At 39.3% G+C, this 13531-nt stretch overlaps 1 protein-coding gene across 5 annotated transcripts in view; it reads left to right on the top strand.

Moving 5' to 3' along the window:
- The window catches only part of GOLIM4 (golgi integral membrane protein 4), a 123973-nt gene extending 115395 nt beyond the window's left edge, over window positions 1–8578 (top strand). For all 5 annotated transcript variants that reach the window (XM_073674838.1, XM_073674837.1, XM_073674835.1 and 2 more), the window contains one exon: window positions 2388–8578. In XM_073674838.1, coding sequence (XP_073530939.1) covers window positions 2388–2537 — 150 coding nt within the window. In that variant the 3' untranslated portion in view covers window positions 2538–8578. The remainder of the gene's footprint in view (window positions 1–2387) is intronic.
- The last annotated feature ends 4953 nt before the right edge of the window (window positions 8579–13531 follow it).

The following is a 13531-nucleotide window of genomic DNA, read 5'->3' as shown; positions in this document are numbered from 1 at the left end:
ACTTCTCAATTTCCGTGACTTCCGACTCCAACTCTGACTCCATAGCCCTGCCTCACTACTGAGCCTGTACATAAAGTGCAGCCCTGCCTCACTACTGAGCCTGTACATAAAGTGCAGCCCTGCCTCACTACTGAGCGTGTACATAAAGTGCAGCACTGCCTCATTACTGAGCATGTACATAAAGTGCAGCCCGGCCTCACTACTGAGCGTGTACATAAAGTGCAGCACTGCCTCACTACTGAGCGTGTACATAAAGTGCAGCACTGCCTCATTACTGAGCATGTACATAAAGTGCAGCACTGCCTCACTACTGAGCATGTACATAAAGTGCAGCACTGCCTCACTACTGAGCGTGTACATAAAGTGCAGCACTGCCTCTCTACTGAGCATGTACATAAAGTGCAGCACTGCCTCACTACTGAGCGTGTACATAAAGTGCAGCACTGCCTCACTACTGAGCATGTACATAAAGTGCAGCACTGCCTCTCTACTGAGCGTGTACATAAAGTGCAGCACTACCTCACTACTGAGCGTGTACATAATGTGCAGCACTGCCTCACTACTGAGCATGTACATAAAGTGCAGCACTGCCTCACTACTGAGCATGTACATAAAGTGCAGCATAGATTTATCTCAACTAAAAGCCAAGATCCTTAGATCAGGCACAGAACAGACATTTATAGGACATTTCATAACTTTCCCAAATTCTTATGAAAACATTTACAGCACATCCTGGATTGAACTGCTGTACCAATTTATTATATATTTTAGGAGTCGGAGTCAGTCCATTTTATACAGACTCCACCAAAATGGACACCAACGCCGACTCCACAGCCCTGATTCTTGCCCCTTGGAATGACCCCTAAAAAGAACCTGTCATCAGATCTTGTTCTAAATGCCCCTCACCGTTGTGTTCCTACTGAAGGCACTTTTCTGAATGTATGTTAAAATCACAGTTGCAAATCACAATACCTGAAAAAATAGCCTTTTTTCTTTCCCACACTATATTGTAAATTCCTCATGAGCAGTCCAATGGGCGGGCCGTTACTCTCCTTGAGTGACTCTCACAGTGTAGATAATATTACTTCCTTGCCTTGTTAGATGTGGATGACATCATCCACATCTATCAGTCAGTCTTGCACATTTCTCCATTCACCCAAAGCCTAGATTCACATTTCAGGGCAATTGAATAAACTTGCCTATCACATGCACATGGCTTTGGGTGAACTGGGCAAGATTTTCTGCTAGATGTCGATGGCACAAGGGACGTCATCCACATTTTTCAAGGCAAGTGGACTGGTTAAACGAAGGACGAACACTACGAGACGGTCCAGACCCTCCTATCAGATCTCTTGGTTGGAATTTGCATATTGTGCTGGGCAGGAATAAATGCTATTTTTACAAATATCCTGGGCTGCAGGACGACCTAAACATTCCCTTTGAAAGTTGTTTACAGTAGGAGCACAGTGGTGAGGGTTGTTTAGAACTGAATAAACTGATGACGTCCTTTTAAGACCCTCTTCTTTTCCTAGTAGCACTTTAAGCAGGAGGATGAATAACGTATCTAAAGTTATTATATGGGAAAACCGAAGAGAGAGTAGAGTGTGCCAGGACAAAATATAAAAATACAAATGACTAAATAATAATAAACTTTATAAAAAACTTTATTAAATGCAGATTCTAAAAGCAATGAAATATAAATAATCTCGGCAATACAGACACAGGCTAAAATTGTTAGGTGAGAAACAGTGGGAGCCCCAGTAGTGACAGATATATATCACATGTTGTATGCTATATAAACCAATAGTATACATGAATAAATATTCAGTAAAATACAGACATGCATAAGTGTCTATACAAAAAATATCAACAAATATATAACCCACATAGAATACCAGTATTAATGGATATAAATAATCAGTAACAGAGGAGCTCACTACCAAACACCCGACGCGCGTTTCACAAATTCTTCATAGATTGCTGGTACACTAATTGATGCCCTATAGTAGGACTAGACCATGTGAACATATTTGCATAAGCCCTACCCATGCATGTCTGCATGTTATCCTCCATGCACCAATCACCTTTTTAGGAATGCATTGTCATTTTATCTGATGCAACTACAATAAAAAATGGAAAATCTTTGCAAAAGTCTCATTGACGTGAATATGAACGTACGACTTTTGCCATTCACTGCTCTTTGGCTGAAATCAAAGTTAGGCCGTCATTGGCCACTTCTGTCAAAGCCAAAATCTCTGCTTAGACATGTCTGGACATGTGGGGGCTGCCATATCTGCTGACTACAAAAAATGGGTGGAACAAACTCTCAGACAATCCAGTCTAAAATAAATTCACATACTAATTTTCATATGATTTTTGCTTTCCAGGCTGGAGGGAAACCGATTGGGGTAGAGAGGGAACATGAAGCACCACAAAGAGATCAGGGAGATAATCATGATGAAAATTATGAAGAAGAGGAGGAGGAGGAGGAAGAAGATGGAGCAGCTGGAGCGAAAAAGAGACGAGCTGAGATGTGATGTTGGCATAGGACTCTAGCACGCCATTTCCGTTACAAATTCCAAGCTGGCCTTTCTAAGTCGTATTCCTTTTGTATTTTTGTATTAGAATCTATGACACATTTATATAAAGCTGTATTTTATTACATAATGCTTCTTTTATTAACTTTAAGCTTTAGCAAATATTTGTTAATGCACAATCTTGTAAAAGCCATGTCAAGCAGCTTTCTTCTGAATGGAGAACTGATATATACTAGAATAAGTTCTCCTATACTCAACAACGTGGTAGTACTGAGTATTACCAATGAATAGACCAGGACATAGAATTTCTAGGTATTGTGCCTTATATCCCTTTTTATGAGAGGGACTGCAGACATTCATCTGCTATATTTATTATTTATAATACATGCGGTAATCAAGGTAATATCTTGTAGTCTTTACGACAGTGATAGTGACCTCTAGAAAAATAATTTTGGGTGAAAAGGCTTAAACTTGAGATTGAGCAGAGAATGATGGGGTGGGCTTTATAATAAATATTGTGCAAAGGAAAAATGAAGATGGTATTCATCGAAATCTGTTCGGAAATGCCTTCTATGTGCTCATTGGTCATTAGTGAATCCATTATTCTCTTTGCACTATTTGTATGCACCTACCCAAGGAGCCCTGTTATTTTCATAGCTTTCCTAGGAGTGTATTTTCTGCTGTTTTTAATAGCATTTATTTGATTTGTAGAGAAGCAGCGTCCACAATTCCATGGTCAATGTTGTGTAAGTAATACGTTTTCCTCAAGGAAAATATGTCTTGAAGTTACAATTTGTCTCCTTTATCTACTCCTAAGGGAGCAGCTTTCTATCACCTTCATATCCCCCAAAGAGTAGCTTTCTGACTTCAGACTTCACACTTTCAACACAATGTCATAAGGGTCTTTCTGTATTCCTGTGATTCGACAGCTGCATCTACACATCATGCACTGAGGTGATAAAGGGTCCCAAAAATGCCAAACAAATACGGTTCTTATTCTGCTGTATGTCTGTAATGTAGAGGAGCTGCTGACCGACAGCAAAACCATACTTGTTTTCCATGTGATTTTTATACATTTTGGTTGCTCAGAGCAGAAGATAAAAATAATTACATTGTATTTCTACAACTATTCCACTTAACAAAGGCGGATTTAACAATTCCTACATCATTATATACTGGTGAATGTCAGTGTTGAGGATGAAACACCTAAGCAGTTACACTTTTATGCAGGAGCCATATGTTTAAAAGTGATGGACACCTCTAGGAGAGGGTGGCTTTTTCTTTTTTTTTTTTTTTACTTAAATGCATGCATTTTTGGCAAAAATCATTTTTGCAAATGCGTTTTATTAAACATTTTGCACAATTTGCCTTCTGAAACCTCAGTGCTGAGCTGTGCATTGCTGGCTGCAGAATCAGTTACCAAAGAATCCGTCAGAGAATTCATTCTGATGGGAGAGTTTGTCATTCTTTTATATCTCTTTTTCTGCACTCCTCCTCTCAGCTGATTTATGACCACAAACTTATCTGTTTGACAGATTCTCAATTCACTTGTTCTGGAGCCAGCAATGTGCAGGGAAAACAAAAAGCCCGTAATAGTCAAATTGTGTAAAATATTTAATGAAAGTCAATTGCAAAAATGATTTTTAGCTTAAAATTTTTAGATTTAAAGGAAAAATATACAGGACCTCTCTAAATATATAGCTCTTGCACAATGCTGTTATATGTTTATATTCATGAGCACTCGGACCAACTGTAAAAAAAAAAAAATACAATATTTTTTATTTATCGAATCTGTAACCAGGTTTTTGCTACCCTATCTAAGAGAAGCATGATATATAGGGACAGAGACCCTGATTCCAGCGATTTATCACATACCGGGCTGCTTGGTGCAGTTTTGATTAAAAACTGCAGGTCTACCAGTGCTCTGGATGCTGAACGCTGTATAACCCCGCCCGCACCTCTGATTGGCAGATTTCTGTGTACACTGTGCCTAGAGAGAAAGCTGCCAATCAGCGGGTGTTGTTGGACTGCATGGCAGCTAGTCAAGTAGTCCTGCGGTGATAATCTCCTGACGATAAAACAGCGATTTTATAAAAACTACACTAAGAAGCCCAGTAAGTGACACATCACTGGAGTCAGGGTTTTTTCTGCCTCTCCATGACACTCCTCTCAGATGAGACGCCACCAGAAGAAGCTGGCGGCGAAACGCGCGTCGGGGTGATGGGAAGCGGTGGTGACTCTCTCTTTCCTCCTGCTTGGACCCATAATCATATAGGTACTTTCTTTGCCATTCCTTTTTGCCATTTCTTACCATAATAGCTGTTTCTGTCTTGCGGTATGTATTATTAGTCTTTTCACTTCCAGTTGGATACTGATCCCTAATATCTTTACCATACTTTGTTATTCACAACTTATTTTATTATTTTAAGGGTATTTATATATATATATATATATATATATATATATATATATATATATATATATATATATATATATATATATATATATATATATATATATATATATATATATTATATATATATTTGTACCCATTATACTGATGTACTCATACATATCTGTTCAATTCTAAGACAGTCTATGGCATAGCTCATATCATATACCTATTTGACTGCTTTGGTCCTGCAGTGAGGTTCTCGTTATTTTTCAGTGGACATATAAATATTACCTGCATTTACCTATTGTCACCATTGTGTCCCTTGTAGGACATTTCTGCTTTTTTACTTGTTTTCATCATCACTATAAATAAAATTTTGTCTTTTATTATGGATCGCTTCTGGGTATGGACTTATTTGGGTCCTTTCATCTTGAGTTAATTTCCTCTCAGATGATGTAGCAAAAACCTGGTGACAGATTCCCTTTAATTTTCCTTTACATGTTGTATACATTTTGGCTGCTTTGCTGGGCTATAAACATACATGCATAGTATAAAGAGAAGTCACACCAGCATCATAAGGATTTGTTAGTTGGAAGAATTGGGGGCTGTGGTTGTGGATGCCAAGATACTGGTTATGATACGGGAAATATAAATATGATGTTAGTAAGAAGAATTCCAATCAAGAATGAAACTTGAAGTTTTGGTGACGTGTTTTTTTACAAATGTTTTTAGGATCCATCATCCAATTTTTATTTTTTTTGCCCAGAACAATTGACAGCAGAGGAAAAATGTTTTCTTTTGGATACGCATCTTTCTCTTACCTTTGCTCGGATATATTCCTGTCTTTGCCAAAAAATATAAGCCCCTAGAAGTGTTACCGTGGTGTTAGTCGTTATTAAAGGTGTCAATGCTTTAAAAGGGTACATACAACTCTGCGAATGCTGAAAAGGTTGAAAATGGTAATTACTGTGCTGTATGTTGAGTATAGCACTGTCTAATCAGCAGCAATTCAGATTATGTGAATGTATTTACATACTGTATGAGGCCGTCACCAGCCATGAATGTTGTTTCTAAAATTATCTGCTCTACCTAAGGTCTTCCATGATATTTGCACAAAGCTGTTTGCGTAATGGTTATGCTGGATATTTATCATGATATTAATATGGTTATTGGTAAATGTGAGTCATATTCTGTCCACGCTGTATCTATAAACTTGATCCATCAGTTTTAAAGGGAACATGTCATCTGATTCATATTGCCCAATCCATGGGCAGCATGAATCCGAGTCTGGCTTCTTTAATGCATCCGTGTATGGTTCACACTAAAACGCTGTGGCATTACAGAGAAAACAACTTTAAAAAGCCAGACTGGGACTAATGTCCCTTCTCTAAAGGGGCATTTACACTGCAACAACATAATCGTGAATGGCTGCAGTTAAATTCACTCGATCACGATTATCTTACTGTGTACCAAGATTATCTTACCATGTAGTGAAATGATCTTTTATGCAACACAAAAGATGAGCATTCTCACTGGTACATCGCCCTGTCTATAAAGGACTGGCACTGCCGAGAACAATGGCGGCCTATGTGCACTGAGCCATCTAGTGAAGATCAATCACTACACATCGTCTACTTTGGTCTATAGATGTAAACAGGCATCCAAATCATCCCGCCGGTATCGTGCTGCCGGCGGTCCCTTAGGCCACGTGCACACGTTGAGTATTTGTTTTTTTACATCAGTATACGTAAGCTAAAACCTGGAGTGGGTGATAAATACAGAAGTGGTGACGTGTTTCTATTATACTTTTCCTCTGATTGTTCCACTCCTGATTTTTGCGTACATATACTGAGATAAAATACTGACCAAATACTGAACATGTGACCGTGGCTTTAGACTCTTAGATTTTATTGTGATGCTCCTTTGTTATTCCTCCAGTTTTACTTGTTATCCATTTTCCTACACATTCTGAAACCCATCAGATTAGTGCTGACCAAGTGCCTATGTAGAACTATTTGGGGGGACAAAAACGCTCACACATAGAGCAGTATCGCCTTGTCAGGAGTATGCGCTCACCCGGCGGTGTTGTGTGAAGGCTAAACACCTGTAGACGCATGTAACTGTGGCCCCATCTCCCAGATGAATAATAGTACAGGAAGATGATATATCATGCTGAACAGGCTGCCCTAAATGAGAAGCCCTTTGAGTACCAAAATGTTTTTTTTATTTTCCCAACACCTTTCGGTGTCAAACTTGCGCCTTTTTCAAGGTAAAAAAATATATATCATGTATTTATTTTTTTAACTTGAGAAAGGCGCCCGTCATGTGTCGAAACGTATTGGGACAATAAAGAGCCATTTTGGAACACAAAAGTCTTCTCATTTACTACAGCTCAGCCCGTTCAGTTGTCCTCCTCTACCATGTGCCTACGTAGTGATACGCCCTACTGACAAGAGGGATGGTGGCTGTTAGTTGTCAATTTAATTCACATTTCCAAGAGGAACATCGGTGAAGAGTTCAAAGAATTATTTCAAGGGTGGGATACAAATGTTTACTAAAACGGATGTGGGACCGGACTTTAAACTTCTACTTGGCTACAAATATATTTTCAAGCACTTTTCAAAAGATCTCTAAAGTAAAAACTACCAATTTGTGTCTTTTTTGCCTAATGTTAAGAATAACTAACTAAATATATATCCTGACATGCTGTATAAATATCATGTTTGTTTTTTTTACCCAACATATGCCTGTCCTTAGGAACAAGTTAAAACTCTGCATAGATAGAACTATGATACACAATAATTCCATATAGGTGATTGCATGTATCGCAGTTTATTTGTTCCAATCAACCCAGGAAAGTATTCGTTTTGTTTCATAAATTAAAAATGTAATGTAAAGTTGTGATCAAAGTAAGGCCACTGACTTTGCTTCGTAGTCAGCATGACGTAAAGAAGGGCCTATTTGCTCCTGAAGTGAGTTAAAGAAATGGTCTTGGACCTTCTGGCCAGTTCCCTCCTCAGTTGGAGGCATTGAGGTACTGTATATAGGAAGAGAACCCTTGCACTTTGGCTCATTCTTCTTTCCCAGTGAGTGGTGGACCATCATTTCTTCATTGTTACGGGGGACCTTATGGTGATTAATTCTTTATAGCAAAAATGACAGCATTTTTGTATTTATAACAAAACAAAACCTCTTGTTGGAGACAGCTTGGTGCACAGATCTGCTGCAGGTTCTTAGCCATCACTTTCTTGTGCCTCAAAGGGCTCGTTTCTACAGCTGTTACGTTTCTATGAATGTAATGTAATCACTCTTGAGCCTACTTTATAGGAAGTAAATTCAATCTATATGTGCTGCTGATATACATAGGAAAGTTACCGCTGATTTTTTATTTTTTTCCTTCACCTTTTTTAATGAGTTAGGATGTAATTTACCAATGTTCAGCTTCCTATGTGTAAAAACCACCTCCTTTGTAAAATGTATGATATGTATATAAGTGTTTTGGAAAACAAAGACTATTTTCATGTTTAATTTGTATTTTCAAGGACACTTGACATTAAAGTCACTCCGTTGTCCATGTGTAATGTTGCTCACATGTGAAGCAATAAATTCATTTTAATCAATACATTTTCCGCCACATGATAATAAATCTTAAGTTTGTATTGTCATTTTTTTGGGGAGTGGGGAATATAGATTTGTAGTCTTCCAGATATTTTACATTACTGTAGGAGGCACCTGAGAATTGCTGTAAGTTGCGTCTGCAGACAGATGACTCAAAAGGGGTCCTCTAAGATAAGCCATCAGTATTTGAATTATAGGGGTCTGACCTCTGGGATACTCATGTATCATAATAGTGGTCCCCCAATATATGAATGGGCCAAGCTACAATAGCAGGCACAGCCGATAATAGGCACTAGCCACTGTGCCTATGTCCATTACAAAGAGGGTGTAGGGTTCACTCGCTTCAATGTGAGGGTTGTCGAGGTTCATGGCCTAGAGAAGCTCTTTAGGAATCGTACTACTATATCCATAACATCTGTCAAGGTGCAGAAGCATCACAGTCACGTCTAGTATCTGGAGTGTCGACAGGCACATACAAATTAACCATCCATCATTAATGCCACAATTCTGATATATCATTGTAATTACAAAGTTATGTAGGTAGTTTTTACTGAAGTCTCCAAAACACATATGATTAAGGCTTGGCCTACTTTGCAATTTTGGCTAAAAACTTGTATGCCGCTGAAACAGCGCAGTGCGAGTACCCCCAAGGTACCGAAACAAACAAGTCCCAAAAAGTCAAAATAACTTGCCATGTAGCCAGCCTAAGGTGCATGTTAATGATCTACCATATATGTTGATGTCTGCATGTACAGATAATTGCATGTTATGGCATTACAGGTGGTAGCCAAGGTATATAGAGCACACTCCAAATTATTAGGCAAATGCTATTTTCTGATTTTCTTAAGTGGTCGATGCAAATGAATCAGTATAATAATCAATCATCAACTGTTAGAGAATAAATCAAATTCTATTGGACAAACCTCACAATGATAACAGTATTTTTTCAAAACTAAAAAAAAAAATCAAAATGCACTGTTCCAAATTATTATGCACAAAAATTTCCAAACGTTTTATAGGTTGTAAAGAATTGAAAATGGCGATTCGATATCGCCTTCATAATTCTTGCATCCATTGAACTTGTAAGTTCTTGAATTTCTTTGCAGGATGTCAGAATAGCCTCCCAGAGCTGCTGTTTTGATATGAACTGCCTCTCACCCTCATAGGTCTTTTGCTTGAGGATACGCCAAAGGTTCTCAATAGGGTTGAGGTCAGGGGATGATGGTGGCCCCACCATGAGTTTCTTTCCTTTTTATGCCCAAAGCTGCCGATGACTCAGAGGTATTCTTTGCAGTATGAAATGGTTCAAATACTGTAAATAAAATGATCCAGGTCACCCTTTTCAAAATTAATCCAGTCAGTGGAGAAGCCTGGAAAGCACGCCACTGCATGGTGTTTTAGGTAGATATGTCCCAGAAATGTAAAGGATCGAGTTTCCACTATATATATATACAGTACAGACCAAAAGTTTTGACACCCCTTCTCATTTAAAGATTTTTCTGTATTTTCATGACTATGAGAATTGTACATTCACACTGAAGGCATCAAAACTATGAATTAACACATGTGGAATTATATACTTAACAAAAATTGTGAAACAACTGAAAATATGTCTTCTATTCTAGGTTCTTCAAAGTAGGCACCTTTTGCTTTGATGACTGCTTTGCACACTCTTGGCATTTTCTTGATGAGCTTCAAGAGGTAGTCACCGGAAATAGTCTTCCAAGAATCTTGAAGGAGTTCCCAGAGATGCTTAGCACTTGTTGGCCCTTTTGCCTTCACTCTGCGGTCCAGCTCACCCCAAACCATCTCGATTGGGTTCAGGTCTGGTGACTGTGGAGGCCAGGTCATCTGGCGTAGCACCCCATCACTCTCCTTCTTGGTCAAATAGCCCTTACACAGCCTGGAGGTGTGTTTGGGGACATTGTCCTGTTGAAAAATAAATGATGGTCCAACTAAACGCAAACCGGATGGAATAGCATGCCGCTGCAAGATGCTGTGGTAGCCATGCTGGTTCAGTATGCCTTCAATTTTGAATAAATCCCCAACAGTGTCACCAGCAAAGCACCCCCACACCATCACACCTCCTCTATGCTTCACGTGGGAACCAGGCATGTAGAGTCCATCCGTTCACCTTTTCTGCGTCGCACAAAGACACGGTGGTTGGAACCAAAGATCTCAAATTTGGACTCATCAGACCAAAGCTCAGATTTCCACTGGTCTAATGTCCATTCCTTGTGTTATTTAGCCCAAACTAGTCTCTTCTGCTTGTTGCCTGTCCTTAGCAGTGGTTTCCTAGCAGCTATTTTACCATGAAGGCCTGCTGCACAAAGTCTCCTCTTAACAGTTGTTGTAGAGATGTGTCTGCTGCTAGAACTCCTGTGTGGCATTGACCTGGTCTCTAATCTGAGCTGCTGTTAACCTTCGATTTCTGAGGCTGGTGACTTGGATAAACTTATGATCAGAAGCAGAGGTGACTCTTGGTCTTCCTTTCGTGGGGCGGTCCTCATGTGAGCCAGTTTCTTTTTAGCGCTTGATGGTTTTAGCAACTGCACTTGGGGACACATTCAAAGTTTGCCCAATTTTTCGCACTGACTGACCTTCATTTCTTAAAGTAATGATGGCCACTCGTTTTTCTTTACTGCTTTTTTCTTGCCATAATACAAATTCTAACAGTATTCAGTAGGACTATCAGCTGTGTATCCACCAGACTTCTGCACAACACAACTGATGGTCCCAACCCCATTTATAAGGCAAGAAATCCCACTTATTAAACCTGACAGGGCACACCTGTGAAGTGAAGACCATTTCCGGTGACTACCTCTTGAAGCTCATCAAGAGAATGCCAAGAGTGTGCAAAGCAGTCATCAAAGCAAAAGGTGGCTACTTTGAAGAACCTAGAATATAAGACATATTTTCAGTTGTTTCACACTTTTTTGTTAAGTATATAATTCCACATGTGTTAATTCATAGTTTTGATGCCTTTAGTGTGAATGCACAATTTTCAAAGTCATGAAAATACAGAAAAATCTTTAAATGAGGTGTGTCCAAACTTTTGGTCTGTACTGTATAAAACATCAAATTTTATTTAATTCATTAAAAACTTTTTTTGTTTTTACATTGTTTATCATTTGTTTGCTCTTTTGTGTTTAACACAAGTGCTCTATAAAAAAAAAAAAAAAAGGAAAAAAAAACCTTTCACTTGATTCATTTTTTTCAGGATATTTATTCCACATTATGTACTTAAACTTCATGGGTGTCAATAACGATGAGCAGGACTGTATATAGAGTATCTTACTGACAACTATCTTTCATGGTACAAAAAGAACTGTGGCCATCCGTAGCAAAATCATCATCATGCTATGCCCAAGAAAGGTAAAGGATCCAGATTCCACTATATATATAAAACATCAAATTTTATTTAATCCATTAAAAAGTGAAAAAATATACATACTTTGCAAAAAGTTGAAGTGAATACCCTTCACAAAAAAACGCGTTTTGAATGCTGTAGCGTTCTGTGTCCTGGTTCAAAAAGCCTTGTTTTTTTTTATGGAGGGTATTCACTTCAACTTTTTGCAAAGTATGTATATTTTTAAGACATGAGTCTTCTTGGGAATGATGCAACAAGTTTTTCACACCTGGATTTGGGGATCCTCTGCCATTCTTCCTTGCAGATCCTCTCAGGGCCGTAACTACAACCGGGGCACTGCCCCGAGGCCCCAACCACCCAAGGGGGCCCAAACTGATAGTAAAAAATTGTATTTTAATACTTTAATTTCTCATAAAATACCCAGCTCCTATATTCCTGTCAGACAATGTCACCCGGAGGACAGGAGAGACTATCATTTCAATAATTTTCAGGAGCTCTGCCAGCTGTCAATGAATGGAAACCTGCACTGGCCTGGAGAGTCTCATAGCACAAGATTTGTAACAATATATTCGTCTGGAGATCACAGAGAGTTGGCAAGGCAGGCACAGTGCACACTGACTGTAACAAACTCTCAGCATCATTGAGAGGAGACAGTCTCAGCAGACACAAATATCTCTGTGACAAACTGTGAGAAGCCCTGCTATTTAATAAACATATACAGTTATTTGAAAATTGTGCAATATTTGGAATTATTCACCTTATTCATTTTCCAAACATATTCACTGAATATTTAACTTCTAAAACTTGCATCATAAACAACAAAATCTATTAAAGGTCTTGCGGAACATGGTGAAGCCTGTGTGTTGTATACAACAATGCGTAGCAGGCTTCACCTCGTTCCACACAACCTCTAGGGATTGAAATGTTGAGGGGCCCCACTATGAAGTTTTGCCCCGGGGCCCCGAAGTTTATAGTTACGGCACTGGATCCTCTCCTGTTCCGTCAGGTTGGATGGTGAACGTTGGTGGACAGCCATTTTCAGGTCTCTCCAGAAATGCTCAATTGGGTTTAGGTCAGGACTCTGACTGGTCCAGTCAAGAATGGTCACAGAGTTGTTCTGAAGCCACTCCTTTGTTATTTTAGCTGTGTGCTTAGGGTCATGGCCGAAGGTTCACCTTCCAGCAAGACATAGTCTGAGGTCCAGAGCACTCTGGAAGAGGTTTTCATCCAGGATATCTCTGTACTTGGCCGCATTCATGTTTCATTCAATTGCAACCAGTCGTCCTGTCCTTGCAGCTGAAAAACACCCCCATAGCATGACGCAGCCACCACCATGTTTCACTGTTGGGATTGTATTGGGCAGGTGATGAACAGTGACTGGTTTTCTCCACACATACCGCTTAGAATTATCACCAAAAGTTCTATCTTCGTCTCATCAGACCAGAGAATCTTATTTCTCCTAGTCTGGGAGTCCTTCATGTGTTTTTGAGCAAACTCTATGCAGGCTTTTATATGTCTTGCACTGAGGAGAGGCTTCCGTCGGGCCACTCTGCCATAAAGGCCCGACTGGAGGAGGGCTGCAGTGATAGTTGACTTTGTGGAACTTTTCCC

Source organism: Phyllobates terribilis, unplaced genomic scaffold (genome assembly GCF_046119375.1).
Source record: "Phyllobates terribilis strain yellow unplaced genomic scaffold, ASM4611937v1 Scaffold_3__8_contigs__length_932513732, whole genome shotgun sequence".
Classification (NCBI taxonomy): domain Eukaryota; kingdom Metazoa; phylum Chordata; class Amphibia; order Anura; family Dendrobatidae; genus Phyllobates; species Phyllobates terribilis.
This window is presented reverse-complemented; position numbering and strand designations above follow the sequence as displayed.